The sequence below is a fragment of the Mobula hypostoma genome, chromosome 5 (assembly GCF_963921235.1).
Source record: "Mobula hypostoma chromosome 5, sMobHyp1.1, whole genome shotgun sequence".
Lineage (NCBI taxonomy): Eukaryota > Metazoa > Chordata > Chondrichthyes > Myliobatiformes > Myliobatidae > Mobula > Mobula hypostoma.
In genome coordinates this window covers 170,899,693-170,924,891 of record NC_086101.1, presented here as the reverse complement: position 1 = coordinate 170,924,891, position 25,199 = coordinate 170,899,693, and the positions used below count along the sequence as shown (strand labels likewise).

General features: G+C 41.7%; 1 protein-coding gene across 1 annotated transcript in view; it reads left to right on the top strand.

Moving 5' to 3' along the window:
- The window catches only part of LOC134347175 (cadherin-related family member 2-like), a 129,969-nt gene that overhangs the window by 81,912 nt on the left and 22,858 nt on the right, over nt 1-25,199 (top strand). The window contains exons 20-24 of the mRNA XM_063049413.1: nt 5,197-5,246; nt 8,932-9,092; nt 13,402-13,498; nt 14,879-14,967; nt 16,273-16,353. Of these exons, the coding sequence (XP_062905483.1) occupies nt 5,197-5,246; nt 8,932-9,092; nt 13,402-13,498; nt 14,879-14,967; nt 16,273-16,353 (478 nt within the window). The remainder of the gene's footprint in view (nt 1-5,196; nt 5,247-8,931; nt 9,093-13,401; nt 13,499-14,878; nt 14,968-16,272; nt 16,354-25,199) is intronic.

Sequence of the window (25,199 nt, the reverse complement as noted above, 5' to 3'; positions counted from 1 at the left end):
GTCTGTGTTGGGACTGATGCTTTTTATATTTTCTGTCAATGATTTGGATGATGGGATTGATGGCTTTGTTGCAAATTTTGCAGACGATATGAAGATAGGTGGAGGGACAGGTAGTTTTGAGGAAGTAGAAAGGCTACAGAAGAACTTAGAAAGATTAGGAAAACGTGCAAGGAAGTGACAGATGGAATACAGTGTTGGGAAGTGTAGGGTCATGCACTTTGATAGAAGATGTGAAAGGGTAGACTATTTTCTAAATGGAGAGAAAATACAAAAAACTGAGGTGCAAAGGGACTTGGGAGTCCTTGTGCAGGATTTCCTAAAGGTTAATCTACAGGTTGAGTCTTTGATGAGGAAGGCGAATGCGATGCTAGCATTCAATTCAAAAGAACTGAAGTATAAAAGCAAGGATGTAATATTGATGCTTTATAAAGCACTGGTGAGGTCTCATTTGGAGTATTGTGAGCAGTTTTGAGCCCCTTAGAAAAGATGTGCTGAAACTGGAGAGGGTTCAAAGGAGGTTCACAAAGATGATTCCAGGATTGAATGGCTTGTCATATGAAGAGTGTTTGATGGCTCTGGGCCTGTATTCACTAGAATTCAGGAGAATGAGGGATGACCTCATTGAATCCTATCGAATGGTGAAAGGCCTTGAAAGAGCGGATGTGGAGAGGATGTTTCCTACAGTGAGAGAGTCTAAGACCAGAGGACTCAGCCTCAGATTAGAGGGGTGTCCTTTTAGAATGAAGGTAAGGAGGAATTTCTTTAGCCAGAGAGTGATGAATCTGTGGAACTCATTGCCACAGGCAGCTGTGGAGGCCAAGTCTTTATGTATATTTAATGGGGTGGTTGATAGATTCTTAATTGGACAAGACATGAAGACATACGGGGGGCGGAGGGGAGGCAGCAGATTGGGGGTGAGAGGAAAAATTGATCAGCCATGATGAAATGGGATGTAATGTTGAATTTGTATAAGGCATTGGTAAGGCCAAATCTGGAGTATTGTGTACAGTTCTGGTCACCGAATTATAGGAAGGATGTCAATAAAATTGAGAGAGTACAGAGGAGGTTTACTAAAATGTTGCCTGGGTTTCATCTCCTAAGTTACAGAGGAAGGTTGAACAAGTTAGGTCTTTATTCTTTGGAGCGTAGAAGGTTGAGGGGAGACTTGATAGAGGTGTTTAAAATTATGAGGAGGATTGATAGAGTTGACGTGGTTAGACTTTTTTCTATTGAGAGTGGGGAAGGTTCAAACAAGAGGGCATGGGTTGAGAATTAGAGGACAAAAGTTTAGGGGTAACATGAGGGGGAACTTCTTTACTCAGAGAGTGGTAGCTGTGTGGAATGAGCTTCCAGCAGAAGTGGTTGAGGCAGATTCTATGTTGTCGTTTAAAGTTAAATTGGATAGATATATGGACAGGAAAGGAATGGAGGGTTATGGGCTGAGTGCAGGTTGGTGGGAATAGGATAGGGTAAGAGTTCGGCACGGACTAGAAGGGCTGAGATGGCCTGTTTCTGTGCTGTAATTGTTATATGGTTATATGAAATGGCACAGCAGACTGGATGGGCCAAATGGCCAAATTCTGCTCCTGTATCTTATGGTGTTATGGTCTTAAATGTAAGAACCTTGGGATTGGAAATAAAATGTTTTCACAGGACAAGGGTTTGTTAATGAAGAGATTAAAAACAAATGGGTAATTTTCAGGTTGTTTGTATGCAATCACTGAGGTCGGGCAAGGATTAGAATTTTGACTTCAGCTACTCACAATTGATACCAGGAAAAGCTTGAAAATGGAATATCCAGGCCTGTTGACAAAATAAAATTAGGTGCGAAAGTAACTGTCAGAAGCTATGAAGATATACAGATTAACTAAGTAAGCATGAATGTGACTGATGCAATATTTTGTGGAGAATGGTGCAAAGGACATCCTTTGAAAATTGAGAGCAAATGATGAGTAGTTATCTAGGGAGACCTTTGTCTCTTTATTCACATATCACAAAAAGTTATCACAGTTACAGCTAGCGATTAAAAGCAAATGATAATGTAATCATTTCTTCTCAGATCACAAGGGTAAAAAGCCTAGAAATTGATGTGTAATCTAAAAGGTGTGACCTAAGGTTATTCTGCTGTGTATATCCATTATCTGCCTACCATTGCAAACTTCAATAAAGGTTATAACTCAAGGCATTGCACATAACTGAGACACTTCTGCACACTCCGAGCACTGAGGAACATAATCTGTGCCAATGATTCAAGATTCAAGTACACTTACTATCAAAGAATGTATCAATTATACAACCTCGAGATTTGCTTGCTAACAAGTAGCCACAAAGTAAGAAACCCCAAATAACCAAATTAAGGAAAACAAAGTAATATATCATTCACAACATGCTGGAGGAACTCAGCATGTCGGGCAGCATCTGTGGAAACGATGAGTCGACGTTTCGGGCCAGAACCCTTCGTCAGGACATATGGACATCCTGACGAAGGGTTCCGGCCAGAAACGTTGACTCATCGTTTCCATGGATGTTCCCGACCTGCTGAGTTCCTCCAGCGTGTTGTGAATGTTGCTTTGATCCCAGCATCCGCAGATTATTTTGTGTTTAAATTCTGAATCAAAATTGATTCCCCAGATCAGAACCCCAGAGCAGCCTGGGGTAGGTCCAAAGGCTCGCCTATCAGTTCATCATATTAATGGGCACGGAGCACAGCAGCCAGGGCAGTCCACAGAGATGACTATCATGGAGGACGAGCAAAGTCAGCTCTTGTCCTGACCGACACCCTGTCTTTTCAGTCTATCTGGACCAGCGTTTATATTGACTAAACAATGGAACAGCGAAAGGCTCCAGCACCCCGGAGAGATCGCAGAGAGTGAGCTCTCCCCTCCAATCTGGGCTGGCGATTAAATTGTCTAAACGGCGTAAGGTACCTCACACTAAGACCCGGGCAATACTGCTGCAGAGGGCTTGGGGCCTAAACCATGCCACCCAGTGACTTGCTCCGGGCCCAGATTTTGTTACCCAGTGACATGCTCCAAGCCCAGGTTTCATCACCTCACCCAAAGTGGCTCTCAGGCCCTTCAAATCAGCTCAGATCCCAGGGTGATAGAACCTTGCACCCGGGCCAGTTGCATCAAAATTGAATCTCCACTGCCGGGGCCCCGACTTCTCCTTACGGCACCCAGAGTGATTCAACCTCACTCCCAGACCAGCTGTATAGGCATTGGAACTCCATCTGCCACAATTCGTCACCCGAACTCGCTTGGCAACACTCTTCCCTTCATTGTTTGCGGCAATAATTTAACACAATTACCTTATTTTTAGAGAGGCTTTTAGACAAATTTCTTAGCTTTTTGACTACCAGGAGTCTGTCGCACACATTCAGTAGCACCATCTTAACCGGAATGATTTGCATCTTTTGAGTGGAAGAGAGCCTTATTCCATGAAAGGATGCAGGAGAAGGGAATGATTGAGGTCTGCAAATGATTGGGACAACTGGAGAGAAAAGGGGTTCAGACGGTTATTTAGTTTATGGCATTAGAGGGACTGGGATCTGTGCCGATGTGGGGTGAGTTCACTGGGTAAATGAAGGCTGGTATTGTGGAGGAGTTAGGGTTTAGAAAGGTTGTAAGTGTTGGGACTTAAGTAAGTGGAGTCCCAACCAGACTTGCATCATGTTTACCTGGTTACCCCATTGCCCAAAATAAAAATGATGCTCAGAACACCAGAGAGGTATATCGTATGAGGCTTGAGTTGATTGACTGCATTTGACATGGAGACATAAATGTGAGTGACAATGAGAAGTGCCTAGCAAACATTCAGATTGCCCACAGTGAGTGCAATGCACAAGTGGTCAATGTTATTTTCTGCTCCGGCAAAAGAAAATCAACCATTAAATAAAAAAGCACAACTCTGCGCATTCGAGTTCCCAGCCCAAGTGGTTTTTCTGCAGGTACATAGAATTTTATTGAAAGCCACCACATTTGTCGGGATGAACTTGTGTATTAGTGTATTAGATTCAGTTGGACTGAGAAGGAAACATATAGACTGCTCAATGCATGCAGTAGATCCACAGGTTTATTTTATAGAAATAATTAATCAAAATTCAATTGTGCAATATGCACAATCATGACACCAGAACTTCCAAATTATAAAATTTTCAAGGACCTCAACATGGTAACACATTGAGAGGATGATTGCCCTGAATGGGGTATCCTGAATGGATGAATTCACACCTTAAGACAATAACCAGTGCAGTTGCATTCTCACGGTAAGATATCAGCCCTTAAGGATTAACATGAGAAGGTTCTTCATTGAAAATGTTGTGGACCTTTGAAATTGTTTATCCGGCAGATCTGTGGGTTCTCAGTTACTGAGTATATGCAAGACATAAATTGAGAGCTTTGAGAGATACAGGCTTAGAAATAAATTTGAGGTAAAAGACTAACTAAATGACAGACACAGGAGATTTTGCAGATGGTGGAAATCAGAGCAACACATGAAATTGCTGAAGGAACTCAGCACGTTACACAGCATCTATGGGGAGGAATAAAGAAACAGTCGATATTTCAGGGCAAGACGTTTCATCATGGCCCGACACTTCGAATGTTTATTCCTCTCCGTAGATGCTACATGACCATGCTGAGTTCCTTCAGCATTTTGTGTGTGTTACTCTAAATGATAGAGCATGGTTGAGGGTTCAAATAGCCCTGGATCTTATGTTCTTGTAATTAGATCTAACTGTGTTAATTGCTACTGGTGGTAATTTAGAGAACTAACTTGCCTAAATGACTGTCTTTATACCTCTATAATATCTGTATACTTTCAATGCATTAACATTATGTAAGGACTATAATAGTAATTTATTTCTAGGTTATGATAAAGAATAGCAACAATTTTAATTGGATTGTTAATATAAAATTGAAATATATAATTCAGACTATTATCACAAATTTGCATCATCATGCACATTTTAATATTTCCTACATTCACAACTATAATTCCATTGATTATATTTAGCCATTGCTTCTATATTAAGGGAATTATAGTTTACCATACTAAAACAATTGTCATTAAAATTAAATTAATCATATTGTTTCTTGGCTACATATGTTCTTCTTTATAGCTAACTGTATTTCTTTAAAAGAGATTTAACCTGACCCATAATAAAATTAAGACCTGTTTGTACTTATCTTTCAGTTGTTGTATTGGAATTTCTCACCGAGAGCTTAGAGGTTGCAGTGTTGGAGGTAGGTTACTCAATTCTTTTTAATATTTTATTTATTTGGTCAACTTTATCTGTCCCTGGTTATACAGTTGGGCTTAGCAAGTTCTCAAGATAAGCCAGCGACAAATAGTGAAGATGGCTAAGAAATTATTCAGATACAGTACTAACTTCTGCAGGAAATGCAGCAGGTTCTTGTTTGGATGAAACTCCCATTAGGCATCAACCATCAACCATCAGGCTCCTGAACCAGCATGGATAACTTCACTCGCCTCAACACTGAACTGATCACTGAACACAACTATGGACTCACTTTCAAGGACTCTACAACTCATTTTCTCAGTATTATTTAGTTACTTATTTACTTAATTTTTTTGTATTTGCACAGTTTGTCTTCTTTTGCATATTAGTTGCTTATCTGACTTTGTATTCCTTTTTTCTGTTGGAACTTCCTGCAAGAAGATGAATCTCAGGGTAGTATATGTTGACAGAGATGCACTTTGATAATAAACTTACTTTGAACTTTGAACCTTGAACTCCCAGTCACAGAACAGCATAGAGCATGCAAGACACTGGAAATATCCTGTTGTCTCCTCTCACCGAACATTCCCAAGCTTGAGATGAATGTACTGGCTGCTGCTTAGTGGAGCAGGTGCGTGCTCTACATAGGGGTTTAGCTGCAAGTAAAAAGCAGAATGCTGGAAGAACTCAGCGGGTCAAGTAGCATCCATGAAGGCAAAAGGTATAAACTGATGTTTCAGGTTGAGACCCTGCATTAGAACTGAGAGGGAAGAGGAAAGATTGCTAGTATTTAATAGTATGAGGGAGGTTGGGTGGAACAGAGGCTGGATGGTGATAGGTGTAAGCAGATGGGGAGGAGATAATGTCAGATGGAAAACATACTATATTGCTATACAGCATCATCCAAGTCAAAGTTCATTCCATTGTATCACACTGTGCACTTAAAAATAGACAAGGTCAATCTATCTGCTGCTGGTTACTAGTTAACCTTCTGGCCAGATTAACCTCCTCCCCTTTTTTTTTATTGCGCAATCGTGAAACAATAGCCAGATCAGAAATGCTGATCAAGTCAACTAGTTCCCAAAGGGAACTCTGATAGGCCAATCAGATGGTTCACTGCTGCTCAGCGATAGAACACAAAAAAAAATCATATGTACAATTAAAAAATAGTAGAAATACTGGAGTCATGATGATCATAATGAAGTCTGCTGGAGAGAGACATTTATACACATGCTGTTCTCCATAATTCAAAGAGATTGAAGCATAAGGTTGCAGGGTGACAAAACTTGGCAGGAGCACTTGGAGTTAGAAATTAATCTCTACCGGGAGAAAACAACACCTGTTTGTTCGGCACTGTTCTCCAGCAGTTTAAGGACTAAGTCCAGCCGGAGCATAACTCACAAGTGCTGTTGAAAGTCAGGTATTAACCCTACCTACCAACAACCAAGCATTTCCATCCTGGTCCCCTTCATGATAGCTTATGAAGAAGCATATGACTTCCCTCCCAGAGATGATAGGTGTTTGTGCACTCGACTCTCGAAGGCTTGGACCCCATCATCGCAGATGTTTCCGGCCACAGCGTCTAGAAGGCTGTTCCAAATTCTGATAGCACAGTGAAGGAAGCTTCTATCCAGTGTGTAGGTTCTCACATTAGCATTGACAATTCTCTTCTCACTCTTCAAATGGATAGAAGTGATAGGATTCAGTTTTAAACTGAAGAGCATTGCTACTCCTTACATATTGTGTGAAAGCTCGCCAGCATTTGGAGGTAATTTCGCAATTTCATGCTAAATTGATCTGCCATGGAATAATCTGGGGGTTTATTGACATTCCATGAAATATGTTTCAGTGTTCAACCAGAAGTATGAAAGTATGCCTGGTAGTGAAAAAATGGAAAGATGCTTTTAAATAAGAGTGCAAGAATTACCGCTTCTATGTAATTAATGCATTAGGTGCTAACACTGCATGTGAATTTGCCATTGTCTGTACAATATACATCCAAACCTTTTGGGATGTGCATAGATATACTAGACCATAGAATAAACACCATAGCAATAACTAATTCAGCTTAGTGAGTCCATGCAGTGTTTGTGTTCCATTCAAATTTGCTCCCATTACGCTCACTTATCTTTATACAAACGTCTGTCTCATTTTCCACTTACGTGTTCCCCTTACATGCATCTATTCCATTCACTTTAGTCACTTCATATCATTAATAATATTAAAATTTCATCACTCTGTGGGCAAAAAAAACTTCTGAAGTCCCCCCATTTGATGACTTATTGAATTTATTTGTTGATTTCTAATTAATAGAAGCACATTTTCTCTATTAATAAAATCCGTATTCCTCATGAGGAACAGCACTATATTTTTTCTCTGGACATGTCATGGCCTTCCAAACTCCGAACTGAATTCTGTAACTTGGGGTAACTCACTTTCTCTGAACTAGAGCTGGCTATTTCTACTACACGTCATCCATCAGTGATATTGACTCAGTTTTTGCTTCATGCCCAGCACCCCCTTCACATTTATTTTTTTGTGCTCTCCATTATCTAACGGCCGTCATCTCAGCCTTTGTGCCTTTTTTTTTTCTCTCTTCAATTGTACTCAACAGCTCATTGATCAGATGACCTCTACAATTTATCCCCATGGCAATCAAGATATTTCCTTTGTCTAATCCATCCTACCCCCCCCCACCCCATCACCTTCTCTACAACTTAAAATTAACTTGTTTTCTCTCTTTTCCTGAATCTGAAAAAAGCTCTTTCATCTGAATTGCTAACTCTGATTTTCTTCTCATGGGTGCTGCCTGACTTGATGAGCATTTCCAATGTTTTGTGTGTTTATTTCACTATTGACCCTAACTTCATTTTGAACAAATTTAAATATTAGGAACAGGTAGAGACCATTTTGTCCCTCAGGCCTGCTTTCCCATTTAGTAAGATTATAGCTGATCAACTCTGCCACCACCTTAATGTTACATTTCTGTTCCTTAACTTTATGTTAACGTAAGAGGTACATTTGATTCAGGCTCTGGGCCTGTACTCACGGGAGTTTAGAAGAATGGGGGGAGGGTTGGTGGAATCTCATTGAAACCTATTGGGTATTGAAAGGCCTAGGTAGAATGGACATGGAGAGGATATTTCCTATAGTGGGGGAGTCTAGGGGCATTGGGCATAGCCTCAGAATAGAAGAATGTTCCTTTAGAACAGAGATGAGGAAGAATTTCTTCAGCCAGAGCATGGTGAATCTGTGGAATTCATTGCCAGGGACAGCTATGGAGGCCAAGTCATTGGCTATATTTAAAGTAGAGTTGATAGGTTCTTGATTAGTAAGTGTGTCAAAGGTTAAGGGGAGAAGGCAGGAAATTGGGGTTGACAGGGATAATAAATCGGCCATGATGGAACGGTGGAGCAGACTCGATGGGTCGAAGAGCCAAATTCTGCTCCTATGTCTTAAGGTCTTATGGTCTTATTTATCCCTTGGCCATTTATTGAGTCTGACTCAAGACTGTTCTCCTTTTTATATTTTATACTGTTTCATTTTTTTTGTGGCTCCTTCCTGCCATTGTATTTTAACATCTGCTGGACATAGCGCATATAAAACTTTAAAGGTAGGAAGTGAACATACCAATTTTATTTACTCATAGCATGATTAATTGTGCAATGTCCATATTTCTGTATGTTTAGGCCACTGACCGTGATGTTGGAAAGAATGGTGCTATCACATTCCATGTTGCAAAAGTCACTTTTGCTGTGCCAGGAGCATCACCAGTCAACAAAACAGTGACAGAATTCTTTTACATTCAAACATCTTTGAACAGCAAGTATATGTGGGAAGGTAGTTTACGGTGGGTAACATCTAAATCCAGTTTCTGCTTTGCTTCAGTGTTTGAATGTTTCAACCTCTGCCTTGACCATCTACTCTTGGTTTGGACTGCTCACCTAATTAGAATAAGATAGGATGTACAGTAAAATCCCAGCAGGGTGTGGTAGTCAGACACATCACTTGACTCACCTGCCACTTTCTTTTTTAACAGGCAGGTTTAATCAGATTCCAGTGCTGATAATCATTCTCGGTATAATTCTGTGTGAATCCCTGGAGCATCGGGGTGACCTTGTAGTCGCTGTCTCGGAGGGCGACATCAGAACACCTTTTATGAGTGTGAACCCTCGCAAGGCATTAGGCCCTGATGGTGTTCCTGTGCCAATCAACTCGCTGAAGTGTCCTAGGATATCTTCAATCTCTCACAGTACAGTGCCCAAGAACAGGAGGGTCAACGACCCACGACTCGCTCAACAACTATCAGCCTGTTGCACTTACATCTACTGTGATGAAGTGCTTTGAGAGGTTGGTCATGGCCAGATCAACTCCTACCTAAGCAAGGACTTGGACCTGCTGCAATTGGCCTATTATCACAAAATAGGTCAACAGCAAATGCAATCCCACTGGCTTCGCACTCGGGCTTGGATCACCTAGCAATAGTAATGTCTATTTATTGATTACAGCTCAGCTTTCAACACAGTCATACCCTCAGTTCTAATCAATGCTCCAAAACCTGAGCCTCTGTAGTTCCTTCTGCAGCTGCATCCTTGACCTTCTCATTGGGAGACCACAGATCAGAATTAGCATCTCCTCCTCACTGACAATCAACACTGGTGGACCTCAAGGATGTCCACTGCTCTATTGTCTCTACACCCATAACTGGGTGACTAGGCACAGCTCAAATCCCATCAAAAATTTGCCCATGCTGCAACAACTTGGCAGAATTTCAAATGGTTACAAGGAGGTGTACAGGAGTTAGATAGATCATCTGGTTGAATGGTGTCGCTGCAACAACCTTGCACTCAATGTCAGTAAGACAAAGGAATTGATTGTGGACATTGGGAAGAGGAGGTCAAAGAAACATCAGTTCACATCAAGGGATCAGCAGTGCGAAGGGTGAGCAGTTTCAAGATCCCAGGCATGAACATCTCTGAAGATCTATCATGGGCTAACATATTGATACAATTACAAAGAAGACATGACAGCAGCTATATTTCATGAGGAGTTTGAGGAGACTTGGTACATCACCAAAGATTCTTGTAAATTTCTAGAGATGTACTGTGGAGAGTATGCTAATTGATTGTTTCACCATCTGATATGATGGGGGCACTTCACAGGATTGGAAAAAGCTATAGAAAGTTGCAAACTCAGCCAGCTCCACAGCAACCCAGACACCTGCAAAAGACGATGCCTCAAAAAGCCAACATCCATCATTAAGGCATTAAGGACCCCCGTCACCCAGGACATGCCCTCTTCTCATTGCTACCACCAAGGACGAGGTACAGGAGCCTAAAGCCACACACTCAGTGTTTCAGGAACAGCTTCTTCCCCTCTGCCATGGGCAATGTGCCCATGAACACTTTCTCAGTATTTTCCCCTCTCTTTTAGCTCTACTTATTTAATTTAATTTTATATATACTTTGTATTGCATTTTATAGATTCTAATACTATGCACTGCAATGTATTGCTGCTGCAAAACACCAAACTTCACGACATATGGCAGTCCTATTAAACCTGATCTTGATTCAGATTCTGCAAGCCAGGAAAGTGTGGATCAGAGAGTGGGACTCCTAGGAGACTAAGATATGGAATGGATCCCCATCCTTCGCAACTTCTTCAACTGCTTGAGGGTTCTCTTGCAGCTCCTGTAGCTCCCCAGAACACTGGGGCCACGCTAACTGGCAGTAGTGATGTTGACACTATATGCCACATTCATCAGGGAAATCATCCTCTGAAGATTAGCAAAGTAAATCCAAACCTCTTACAGTTTCCTTGGGGGCAAAGCGGAGCAGGAGCATTCTTCTGTGCTACAGGGGCAATCCAGACTGCTTTGCATATTTCTTCTCACACTGCCACAGATAGTTGCCCAGCTTTAGCATTCCACCACACTCATTCGGGTTTCACAGAACCCAGATTTAGCTCAGCAGTCTAACCACCTGCCGTTGACATTCTATGGCATGATCATTGGCTAATCAATGATCAGTAATTCAGCTAGGTGGGGGACATGAATACAAGGGGAGGTCGGCAACACTGGACACTCCAAGGCTTCAGCTTTATATGACACAAGTCAAGAGTATTATGGAGTACTCTTCAGTTGCTTGGATAAGTGCAATGCCAGCAACTCTCAGGAAGATTGACATCAAACAGCCCTGCTTTGACTTTGAGGGTTTGGATCCAGAAAAACAAAGGCCCAGACTCACGTTTTGGAAGTTGGGCTCATGCCTGACCTGGAAGGGAGACTGTGGCTGGTGATGTTCTCAAGTACCTGCTGTTCCTTCACCAGAAGGCAGCTCACTACCATCTTTTCAAGGGCAATAGAAGCAATGGCCAGATAATGAAAATGAATTTTAAAAGAAGTCAGTGAAGGTCTATTTGAAGGAGGTCCAACAAGTAAAATATCCATAACAAATCATTGACACAAGAAAGGTCACAGATGCTGGAAATCTGGAATAACACACACAGTTCCTCCAGTGTTTTGTGTGAGGCCAGTCATCTCTGTTCTATTTACATCAGGAGATATCCCTGTTGGATGGACATTGCAATTGGAATAAAACAAATCGTAGTTATCATCCAACACATTATATTGTTATTGAGACATGTGTGGAAGATATTTTAACAAAGTGCTCTTGTCCCTGCCGGCCTCTGCAAAATCCACATCATGAAATGCTTACAAGCATGTCTTTTATTAAGTGGTTGATAGATTTGTGCACTGTAGACAATTCAATCCACCCTAGTTAACACTGCTGTTTCCACTCTGTGGCCACTTTGTTAGGCATACCTGTACACTTGCTCATTAATGCAAATACAGTATGTAATCAGCCAACCATGTGGCAACTACTCAATGCATAAAAGCATGAAGACATGGTCAAGAGGTTCAGACCAAACATCAGAATGTATTCTAATTGACTTTGACTGTGGAATGTTTGTTGGTACCAGACAGGCTGGTTTGAGTATCTCAGAAACTGCTGATCTCCTTGGATTTTCAACAGTCTCTAGAGTTTACAGAGAATGATGCAAAAAACGAACAGAAATATCCAGTGAATGGCAGTTCTATGGGCAAAAGGGCCTCATCAATGAGTGAGGTCAGAGGAGAATGGTCAGACTGGTTCAAGCTGACAGGAAGGCAACCGGAACTCAAATAGTCATGTGTTACAACACTGATGTGCAGAAAAACACCTCTGAACACATAACATGTTGAACCTTGAAGCAGATGGGCTACAGCAGCAGAACACCACAAATATACACTCGTGACCACTTTATTAGGTACAAGGGATACCTAATATAGTGGTCACTGAGTACATATTCCAGAAGAAGCTCATTCTGTTCCACCCACCTCACTTCAGACCTTCAGCGCATCCTTCTATTCCCCTTCCCCATATGTTCTCTTCCAGTTTCTTCTACAACTCTTCGTTTATTTACCTTAGTCACTTCCTGTGGTAGAGATTGGCATTCTAACCATTAGAGATAATTTCAATTTGTACTATTGAATTTATTATTTTGTAATGTGATTGAAAATGTAGTGCAGCCTCCCAAGATTCCTTTCAGGTGTGTTGTCCAAGAGAATATGACACTAAACCAGGTAAGGAGATAAAAACTTGGCAAAGAAATTTAAGGAACATAAGAGTAATTGGACAAATGAGCAATCCATTGAAATCAACCACATTGGTGGGTCTGCAGATATATATTGGCCAGATCAGGTGAGGAGAATAGGTTTCCTTTCCAGAAAGATGTTAGTGATCCAGATTGATTTTCATGACGATCCAGATGGATTTTTATGACAATCCAGCAATAATAGTTGAGGCTGTCATTGCTATGATTAGTTGGTTGTTAAATTCCGGATTATTAATTAAGAAATTTTACCAATTTAGCTATGATTGTGGGATTTAAAACCAGCCCTTTGGCTTGCTAATGCAGTAACTTAGCCAGAGCACCATCACCATTCCTAAGGACTCCAGAGCTTAGTACCAGAACAACTGAGGACATGACAGTCAGAGCAGGAGCAAATGTACTGGGGATATGAAACAGACGAGAGGTTATGGAACTTCAGGAACAAATTGTGCGTACCTAAACAGAACAAGGTCATAGCAAATATCTTTCATTTTTTTAATTTCAAGGTTAAAAAATTATTTGAAATTAGAGGGATGTTGGAAGATAAAAATTGTCGCCATGGATGGGGGAATACCCAGCAACGCTGCTCATCTCCTATTAGAAGTAAGTTTCCCTGTCACCGCAATATTAAACTCTCTCTGTATATTGTAAAGCAAATAAAATAATGCAGATTCTATATGCCCGAAATAAAAATACAAATTGCTGAACATGTTTCATAGGTTCAAAAGCATCTGTGGGAAGAGAAACAAAACTGGTGTTTCGGATCAATGACAATTTGTGAAAACTGATAATGTGATAAGGGACACAGCATAATCTTGGCAGAAGTGGGAGTGTTTGCATTTGATTGCATGATACTCAATTCCATTCATAACAACACAGCAAATGAAACATACCACAGTTAATTACAGTGAGACCCGGATAATGTTTGGTCATGTACTGTTAAGTGGCAAAATTCAGGCTAACACTCCAAATACAATGTTGAGAGAGCACTGCTGTGCCAGAGGGGATCCAAACACACCCTGGCCCTGACTCCCCATCAGATCCTGTCTCAACCATTTGTTAGTACAGTGCATCTGGTCTCAATGGTGATATTACCAGGCCAGGATCACAGGCTCTATCCACAGTCACGTCTCTGTCTCGGCCATTTTTGAATCAACTGAATCCTTCCCTTTCAAAAATACTAATATTAATAGAAACATAAGAGATTCTACAGTTGCTTGGAATCCATTTACACACACAAAATACTGAAGGAACACAGCAGGTCAGTCAGATCTGCAGAGAGTAATGTACAGTCATTGTTTCAGGCTGAGACCCTTTATCAGGACTAGAAAGGAAGGGGGAAGAAAGCACATGGAAAAACTGAGGGAGGGAAGGAGTACAAGCTGGCAAGTGATAGATGAAACCAGGTGATGAAGAAGATAGGTGGGTGGGGGAAGGGAGAAGATGAAGTAAGAAGCTGGGAGGTGATAAATAGAAAAGATAAAGGGCTGAAGAAGAAGGAATATGATAGGAGAGGAGAATGGGCCATGGGAGTAAATGAAGGAGGAGGAGTACCAGAGGGAGGTGATGGGAAGTTGAGGAGAAGAGAAGGGGTAAGAGTGGAGCCAGAATGGGGAACAGAAAAAGACAAAAGGGCAAGGGGGAAGAAATTACTTGAGGTTGGAGAAATCAATGCTAATATTAATATTTTGCTTTGTATTAGGCAGAGGAAATTTTCACTAATAGCTTGTCAAATTCCTGCTTTCCATTCAGTTTTCCTTTTGCTAAATTAGGATAGGACTCTTCATGCAAAAAAAAAGTTTGAATTGTTTCAGCGCTGTAGAGAATTGTCTTGGATGTATTCTACATTACTTGTGGCCATATATTTTACTTGCATTAAATAACACCCTAAAGGTTCTCACAAATCTATCCACATATTGGTCGAATGTGTATGTAGTTGAGTTTCATTCATTATGTGTAACTGAGACTGATTTTTCTCTTTAGGTCTATGTCGTTAATGGGAACAGTAAATTACAATTAGTCTTTGACAAGCTGCCAGGAAGTGTGCTCCTTGTGGAGAAACAAATACTGAGGTACGACAGACTTATGGGGTCTACATATCAAATGTGTTCAATAGCGTGTAGAATTTGTAGGAGGGCATTGATTTGAAAGGTAGAGTGTAGTAATCAGCAAGAGGATTTATGAACTTGCTTTTTTTGGGAGTTAATAATGCTTTGTGGGATGTAGAATTAATTTCAAGTCCTCCCAGGGATATGTCTATCCTACTGCACCTTGCTGATTACTCTGTTATTGATATTGAAAAAAAACTCAAGGATACCAATGTGGAAAATTAAGAAAATGCTGGCCCGGGAGGGAAATTAAGCATGATTAAGGTGTTCCAGAATGAAAGGTAGTCACTTTTGCTTCAAAGAAAATGAGTTATCAAGTTTGCATCTTGTTCTAGATTTGACCTAAAATACACTTCAGTGCAGTAATGAGGATGCACAATTTTTTGGAGGTGTTGTCTTTCAGATGAGCTGAAAACTGGTCTCTCTGTTGGTCTGGTTCTGAACCAACTCCTAAAGCAAGGAGTCATCTTGGTAACCATCCAAGACTCATCTCTCAACCAAGACCTACAGATTAATTTATCTCACTGCTGTTTGCTGGTGGAAATTGGCTGTAGGGTTTACCTGTGTAAAAATAGTGAGATTTTCCCCATGGAAATCACAGGTGTCATACAAGCAATGTCCTTTCTCAGTTAAAGCCAACTCATCATAAGCTTGTTACACAGGTTCCTGGAGCTAAACAATGAATGGATATTAAAATTGGTCTAGGCTTACTCATTAGAGTTTAGAAGAATGAGTGATAATCTCCTTGAAGCATACATGATTCTGAGGGACTACCTGGTTAAGGTTTGGGAGAATCTTTCTTCTGGATGGGAAGTTGAAAACTAGGAATTAGTTTTAGAAGTACAAATCTGGAAACATTCTTCATGGAGCGCGCTGTGGAACTATGAAATGATAGACTTCATGAAGCCACTGTTTCTCATTCATTCAGGGATTGAAACATATCTGAAGATCAGGCGAATCAAGGGTTTACAGAACTGGGGAGAAGAAAATTGACTCAGGGCATAGGTTCAGCCATGACCTTATTGACTAATGGAGGAGGGCAAATGGCTTACCCCTACATCTATTTCTTATATTTGTTTTTATAAGTACTTACCTTTTTTTGAAAAGTTTGTTGCAACTGCTTTGACTCGGTAAATCTAACCATGTACACGTTTCTTTGCAGTTTAATGTTACCTTCTAGTTCTCTTTGTAAAATCACAAAATATAACCTATTTTATTACATTGCCAGCATTTTCTAAGTAGATCTGAACAATGTTTGTTCTATTGTAGCATTTTAAAAGCCACCGTGCCTGGAACCAACGTGATTGTATCAAAAGTTTCACCAGCAATCAAGACCAGTAACTTAAAAAGGTGGGCAAATTGTCGGAAGGAAAATCCAAAGGACATAAGAATGTTTTTTCCCTCTCCTGGGGGAACAAAAAGTCTGCATCAATTTGGTTTGGATATTTAAATTTAAAAAAAAATTAGAGCCAGTCTGAATTAGTTGAGTTTGGGATATGCCTCTTCTTTACGAATATTGGCATGAACAAGTTAGGCATTTGCATTTTATTAGAACTTTAGACTTTGGCGCCAGGAATTTCCTGAGGGCTTCTGCCGTCCTGTTTCTGCAGAAACATCGATCATACTGAGGAACTCTCTGCTACATAGTTCTGAATTAATTCAAAATGTGTAGAGTTTAAATATTTATTGTGCTTGACAATCTAAATATGAAACAGTACCAGTATCCTGTCAAATGCTGCATTGATGCCATGTCAGGCTGAATTCCTTACACAGAATTGGGGGAAGGTATAAAAACTGAGAACTTTTGTGGATTAATGAAGCCAGCATTCCTTTGTCCAACTCCCAGATAGCTCCCGAAAAATGGAAGCAATACACTATGAGATGTGGTCCATTTTCCTCCTGAAAAGACAATACAGTACACGTATCTCTGCTGTAGGTTTCTCTGATGCTAACCTGAAGAGGGCTCAGCAACATATGTTCCATATGAATGAACATTTAGAATTCCCACAGAGTTCCCTGATATAGCACTAGATCAGTGCAAGCCCCATCTAGATAAAAATTGGCAGCATCCCATATAATGGGTTTCGTATCGCCAATAATAACAAAAAGTATAGCTTTGTTCTTTCCCTTGCCTGCTGTAGAAGGCTGCTAGTAGCTTACACATAATGATAGCGGTCATGTGAAAAACTGTATCATCCTAACACATTAAACATCTTCCCCCACTCCCTCCATCAGCCCCACACCCTTCTACTGTACGATATGCTTTATGTAAACTAAGGTTGTCCACACCTACGGAGTCTCTTAACAATCATTTCCCTAGCACGGTGTAGCAACAATTGCCTCCCAGTAATCCTGTGTCTGCTCATGGTCCCACCGAGTAAACACAGAAGCCTTTTGGGTTCATTCCATTTGATAACACCAGTTAGACATGTTCCCAATGGCCCACCTCACTCCCCACTGCCACAGGTTGACAAGCTCACCCATTATTAGAGCAGGCTGCCCTCCCAAACAAGTTGGGAGGGCAATTCAATTCTTTATTGCCTAATTGACTGGATATTGACTATTATTCAAACTGCCATTTTCTCCATTGTTGACGGTGAGACATAGGAGCAGAATTAAGCCATTCAGCCCATCGAGTCGTCTCCGCTATTCCATCGTACTGATTTATTACCCCTCTCAATCCCATTCTGCTGCCTTCTCCCCAATAGCCTTTGATGCCTGACTAATCAAGAACCTATACTTTAAATATACCCAATGAACGGTTTGTGCTATTTTGTAATTAATTGGAGAAAATAAATTTAAAAGACAAGTACGATCTTCCGTGAGTCTATGACTTCTATCTTTAGTTGATTGCAACAGTGTCTTGGAGATTACTTAGCCGTTACTGGAGATTAGGGTAAACCTGATAGGCTAACAGTATCTCCCAAACCCACACTCCAACTAACAAAAAGGACAAGAGGAAGAATCAGATGGGAATAATACTGTCTGCAGGTTTCCTTTCGGGTCACAACTCATCCTGACTTGGAAATATATCACTATGCCATTGGGTTGAAATCCTGGGAATTCCTCCCTAGTATCACTGTGGTATAATCACCAGAAGAGCGGTAGAGTTTTAATGTAGAAGACTCACCAGAACCACCATCAGACTCATATCTCCTTTCCCAATCTTGTTAACTCCTAACATCCCAAAAATTAAATAGACAGTAAAAAGACACACAAATTTAACCAGCACACTTATTCAGTCACCATCATTGTAATTTCCTCCATATAATCTCTGATACTGGATCATGCCCCTCTTCCCTGCATCTTCCTGCAGTAAGCAGATGTTTTGCTGCTGTACCCAGACTACGCAGGCAGCATTGTCCTGGAAACAGGGGAATATGTAACAAAATAAAAGCAAAGGAAGAGCAATTTACTTGCTTCCATTTCATTTGGATCATTGCCTTGCTAGTCTAGAAAGAAAAGGGACCCAGATGCAGTGACATTTTAATCATATTTCTAGTTAACTTGTCAACTAGTAATGGTGGTTAGAATTGGAGTCGTAGTATCTTAGAGTTGTACTGCACAGAAATTGACCTTTTGGCCCATCATGTCTATGCTGACCTCTTTTACTAATCTGCACTAATCCTATTTGCCCACATTAAGCATGGTAGGTTCAAGTTTATACAGTAGTATTGAATTGAATTGAATTGACTTTATTACTTACGTCCTTCATATACATGAGGAGTAAAAATCTTTACATCTCCGTCTAAATGTGCAATGTGCAATTTATGGTAATTTAGAATAAATATTATGTACAATTATACAGTTGCATCAGCATGAATTAAGCAGTCTAATGGCCTGGTGGAAGATACTGTCCTGGAGCCTGGTGGTCCTGGCTTTTATGCTGCAGTACCATTTCCCGGATGGTAGCAGATGGAACAGTTTGTGCTCGGGGTGACTTGGGTCCCCAGTGATCCTTCTGGCCCTTTTTACACACCAGTCTTTGTAAATGTCTTGAATAGTGGGAAGTTCACATCTGCAGATGCGCTGGGCTGTCCTCACCACTCTCTGCAGAGTCCTGCAATTGTGGGAAGTACCGTTCCCATACCAGGCAGTGATGCAGCCAGTCAGGATGCTCTCAGTTGTGCCCCTATAGAAAGTTCGTAGGATATAGGGACCCATACCAAACTTCTTCAACCATCTGAGATGAAAGAGGGGCTGTCGTGCCTTTTTCACCACACAGCCAGTATGTACAGACCAGGTGAGATCCTCAGTGATGTTTATGCCGAGGAACTTAAAGCTGTTCACCCTCAATCCCAGATCTATTGATGTCAATAGGGGCTAGTCTGTCTACATTCCTCCCGTTCTTGTGACATTGAGGGAGAGATTGCTTTCTTGATACCACTGCGTCAGGGTGATGATTTCTTCTCTGTAGGCAGCCTCATTATTATTAGAGATTAGTACAATCAGTGTAGTGCCATCAGCAAATTTAATTGGCAGATTGGAGCCGTGGGTGGTGACACAGTCATGGGTATACAGAGGGTAGAGGAGAGGGCTTAGTACCTGTGTCCCACATCCATAGGGCATAAATGCCACGCAAGTTAACAATTTTCAGCACCAGCTCAGTATATTATGAACATGACAAACGTAAGTCAACAGAAATGTTAACACAAATTACGTGTTAATCTCATTACTCAGGGAAATATTTCATGACATACACCACTGTGCAGAGGTCTTGGGAGGCACATATCTATAACTAGGGTGCACAGTACTGTATTTGTCAAGGTGGAATGCAGAGCGAGTTTGTAACTATGGTGGGAGTAAAGGATGTTGGGAATAGCGAGGATGGAGTGCCGTGGGAGGGGTGTGGGACAGGTGGCAGAGGAGTGCCAGGGGTCGGGGGTGGCGCAGGTGCAGATGCATTCAGCCCTGAGACAGCAGACAAGATAATTTGATTCCAAACAATTAGTTTATTGATCATTACACAAAGTCTCTCGGGTGCTTCCAGCTCCCGCCCCTCTCCCTTCCCCATTTCCCAACCGCGATTCCCCTCTCCCTGCGCCATACACATAATAGAGACCATATCAGAATGAAGCGTATTATCACTCATATATGTGATGAAATGTGTTCTTTTTGTGGCAGCAGTGCAGTGAAATCCATGAAATTACTATAGTACTGTGCAAAAGTCTTAGGCACACTAGCTATATATATGCCCAAGACTTTTGCACAGTACTGTATGTCAGTGATAAAAAATCTGATTCTAATTTGAAGTCCTTCCTTAAATGTTTATTCTTATGTTAGTCAAGTTTTTTTCAATCCACATACTGCAGCTTTTTGTCTATGCCACTAAAACATTTGTGAAATTTCCTTCTGAGCATAAGTAGTGGCCCCTTATTTTATCTCCTCCACTTTAATCATATCTGTTTAATTACGTGAACATGCATTGCCACAGGAGATGCAAAGTACTTTAAACGCTTGACCAAGAACAGTACCAGAAATAGAGCCCATAGACTCTCTGGAATGCTTGCTTGCTCTTTGTTAGAAAATTTGGCAGAGATCAGGTGGTCTGGAGCTTTGCACAAGAAGCACATTGCGGGCAGGTACAAGCAGGAGATCAACATGGCTTATCAGAAATTGATAATCATCAACGGCAAGTAATCCGATCCTTACCTGATCAGGATCAGCAGAAACCCCGAGAGTGAGCAACGCTGTAGATGGCGTTACGTTCAGCTCATCTCAGTCCCCACCTAGACACTGCTAGATTGACCTTCCCTCTCTGACCTTGGTCTGGACCCTTCACTCTGGCCATTGGTCTGGTTCCTTCCCTCCACTGGCCATTGGGCTGGTCCCTCTATTCTACCATTAGGCTGGTTCCTCCCCTCCACTCTGGCCATTTAGCTGGTCCCTCTACTCTGACCACTGGGCTGGTCCAACCACTTGGATAATTGGACTGGTGTCTCCATTTGAATGATGAACTGATCTCCCTTCTGGTGTATGGCTAATATCTGCAGCAATGAAGCTGCCCTTTCCACACCCACTGATGGACTGATCTCTCAACTCCTGGTTTCAAACCAATCTCACCATTTTCACTGCCAGACTAGCTACACCATTCCTCCCATTTGAATGACCACCTCATTCCAGCACTCAGACTGGCCTGCTCACTCCCATCTATGACTGACCTCTCCACCATTGTTTTCAGACTGACCTTTCTATTCTGCCCCCCCAGACTGGACTCTTTATTCCCCCTGTTAATCTGCCTATCTGCCTCCACTCTTAATGTCGAACTGACATCTTTACGCGAACTATTAGACTGAGCTCCTAGTGACAGAATTTCTCACGTTTCTAGAGAACTAGGAAGTGGAAATCATCAAAATATCTCCAATCATGCACCTAATGGAGTGACCTTCCTCATTCTATGACATATGTTTCTATGATAACCCAAGGCAGATTTATTTTTCCCTTCTTTGAGATGGTATTCATTAACGATGGAGCAACGGAGGATGAGAGCTGACCCGATAGAGGTGTACAAGATGATGAGAAGCATTGATCGTGTGGATAGTCAGAGGCTTTTTCCCAGGGCTGAAATGGCTAGTACGAGAGGGCACAGTTTTAAGGTGCTTGTAAGTAGGTACAGAGGAGATGTCAGGGCTACGTTTTTTACGCAGAGAGTGGTGCGTGTGTAGAATGGGCTGCCAGCAACGGTGGTGGAGGCGGTTACAATAGGGTCTTTTAAAAGACTCCTGGATAAGTACATGGAGCTTAGAAAAATAGAGGGCTATGGGTAACCCTAGGTAATTTCTAAGGTAAGGACATGTTCGACGCAGCTTTGTGCTAAAGGGCCTGAAGGTTTTCTATGTTTCTAACTCCAGCCCCTGTGTCCTTATCCTTCATGTGCCCAGCTTATGTTACTTCTAGTTATAGTTAGCCTGACTATTTATCCCAGCTATATTGTCACACTTCATGAGCAGACCATTTGTAATGCTATAGCCTCATTGCCCAAGTCATTTTTACTAGAGGAACATCATCTAACCATCTAATATGACATGGAAGTCATTTTCATCTTCCCTGCAAACCACAGCAGAATAAAATTACATTATCATGGCTAGATTGCAGTATGTTTACTTTACATTAATTATACAAAAATGGGTCTGGATCAGTTTCAGGGATTTTTTTTGGTGTCACATTGAAGTTACTGCATGCTCATTGATTGGCATATTATGTGCTTCAGGCAAGGCACGATTCACGGAGTGATAACTAATCCTAGCAATTTTCAGGTTAGTGAAGATTTTCATGAGTCACGTTACAGTATTATCAAATATACTGCAAGATTATCTCTCATGCTTAAAATTCTAGTAAGCTGAAACATACTTCCTGCTTTTTGAGAGATATGACAACATTTATTCTTCAAATTTTAACAGAAGGGAGATGTTTATTTTATTAAGCGGACATCAGTATATCTGCTTTGTGTCAGTGCAGGTGGACAGGTGTCCTGGGTCCCTCATCATTTTTGATAACATAACCTTTATGTACCTTGAGCTGTTTCGGCTGTGGTGCAGCGGTTAGAAGACGTGTCTGGTTCAGAGGATTTGGGGTTCAACTCCCATGACACCTGCTTGTGCAATCTGACATTCCAGGAGTGACTCATTATTTGAAGCAGTGAGAGAGGTAGAGCAACATCTTGCAGGGCATAGGCCATTTAAAAACAATAAGTCTTCTTGGGAGTGATAAGAGCCAACAAAAAGAAAGGAGATGTAAGTGGAGTGGTCATTGTGGAAGTGGGTTAGTGTTAGAGTGGCCAGGCTTTGGCTCAACGGGCTTTAGCGAGAGCAGGCGTAGGGTAAAGGTGCTCATTCTTTTGGAGTTAGTTACTTAATTGTAGAACTTAAGCTTAAGTGAGAGTCAAAGGTATAGCAAGTGTAAGCAGGATGGTAGTTAAGGCAGCAGAATGCTTCTCCTATAAGATATGGGATTGCAGGGTACCCAACGGTCTCCCTGATGACTAGATCTGTAGGAAGTGCACTCAACTTCAGCTCCTGACTGACAAGGTCAAGGAACTGGGGCTGGAGCTGGATGTACTCATACCCATCCAAGAGGCTGAAAACCTCATAGATGTAACATTTACTGAGGTTGTCACACCCAGAGTGCAAACTTCAGATAGTAGATGGGTGACCACCAGGACAAGTAAGGGGAGCAAGCAGTTAGTGCTTGTTGCCATTCCCCTCAGCAACAAGTACCCTTTGGATACTGCTGGGTACAGAATGACCTCTCAGGGCACAGCAGCACCAGCCAGGCCTGTGGCATTGTGAATGGCTCTGAAGGGTAAAGTCAGGTAGTGCAATAGTGATAGGAGAGTTGATAATTAGGAGAATGGACAGGAGATCCTGTGACAGTGAAAAAAAGATACCAGCATGGTGAGTTGCCTCCCAGGTGCTAGGGTCAAGGTTGTCTCAGAATGGATGCAGAACATTCCCAAAAGGACGTGGTGCATATTGGCATCAATGACTTGGGTTTAAAAAAGGGGGAAGAGGTCCTACTTAGTGAGTATAGGGAGATTGGGAAGCGGCTGAAGAGCAGGACTTCCAAGGTATTGCCACATGCTTGTCTTGGCAAGCATAGGGTGATAGTGCAGAGGAATAAGTGGTTGAGGATCTGGTGCAGGGGGCAAGGTTTCCGATTTCTGGATCATTGGGATCTCTTCTGGAGAGAGATGTACGAAAAGGTTTGGTTACACCTGGACCTGAGGGGTGGGGGTGGGAGCAATACCTCTGTGGAGTGATAGGGCTGAAGATGGGGCAGATGGTATACAGAGTCTAGTGAGACAGTCAGGAAGGACAGATAGAAGATAGGGCAAAATTGCAGTCAATGGGATGAGCTGGTGTGCAACATGGAGGCAAATTGAAAAGGATGATGAATACAGGACTGAAGGTGTTAAATTTGAATGCACGCAGTATACAGAATAAAGTAGATGGTCTTGTAGCGTAGTTAGAAATTGGCAGGCATGATGTTGTGGGCATCGCTGAGTCGTGGCTGAAAGAAGATCATAGTTGCAAGGATGCACATTGTATTGAAAGGACAGGCAGTTAGCCTGACTTCAATGGTTGAGGAGATGTTGGAGTTCATTATTAAGGATGAGGTTTTGGGACACTTTGAGGCACATGGTAAAATATGCCAAAGTCAGCATAGTTTCCTTAAGGGGAAATCTTGCCTGACAAATTTATTGGAATTCTTTGAGGAAAGAACAGGCAGGATAGACAAAGGAGAGTCAGTGGATGCGGTTTACTTGTATTTTCAGAAGGTCTTTGACAAGGTGTTGCACATGAGGCTGCTTAGCAAGAAAATAACCCATACTATTAAAGGGATGATGCTAGCGTGGATAGAAGATTGCTTGACTCAGCCCGAAATGTTGAACTGTTTATTCATTTCCATAGATGCTGCCTGACCTAATGAGATCCTCCAACATTTTGTGTGTGTTGCTTTGGATTTCCAGCATCCACAGGCTTTCTGGTGTTTATAAAGAACGCCTGCTCTGATTACTTCTGGTGACTAGAATTTCTGCTTACTTACAAGACACCTACTTCTGTGCCTTGAAGAGGTCGGTATTTGGACTGCTTCTCTACACGTTTTTACGTCAATGATTTGGATGACAGAATTCATGGCTTTATGGCCAAGTTTGCAGATGGTGCAAAGTTTTAGGTACATATACTGTATATAGCTAGGGTTCCTGAGACTTCTGCACAGTACTGTCGTAATTTTGTATTGCACTGTACTGCTGCTGCAAAAAAAAATTTTCATGACATATGTGAGTGATGATAAACCTGATTCCGATATCAGTCTCTGCTGTGTACTAAGAGTGGGAAAGTGGCAGGGAGAGGGGAATTGTGATTGGGAAAAGGAGAAGAGAGAGGTAAGGGTGCAGGAAGCACCAGAGAGACATTCTATAATGATCAATAAACCAATTGGTTGGAATTAAATGGCCCTGCCTGGAGTTTCAGGGCCGGTTGTGTCTGCACTCATGCCATCCCCGCCCTGGCATTCCTTCTTTGCTACCTGTCCCACTTCTCAGCCACCTGTCCCACACCCGTCCTGCAGCGCTCCATCCTCACCATTTCCAACATCTTGTGCTCCAGCCAGATTTACAAGCTTGCTCTCCGGTCCACATTGACAGATACAGTACTGTGCAAAAGTCTTAGGCACCCTAGCTATATATGTGTGTC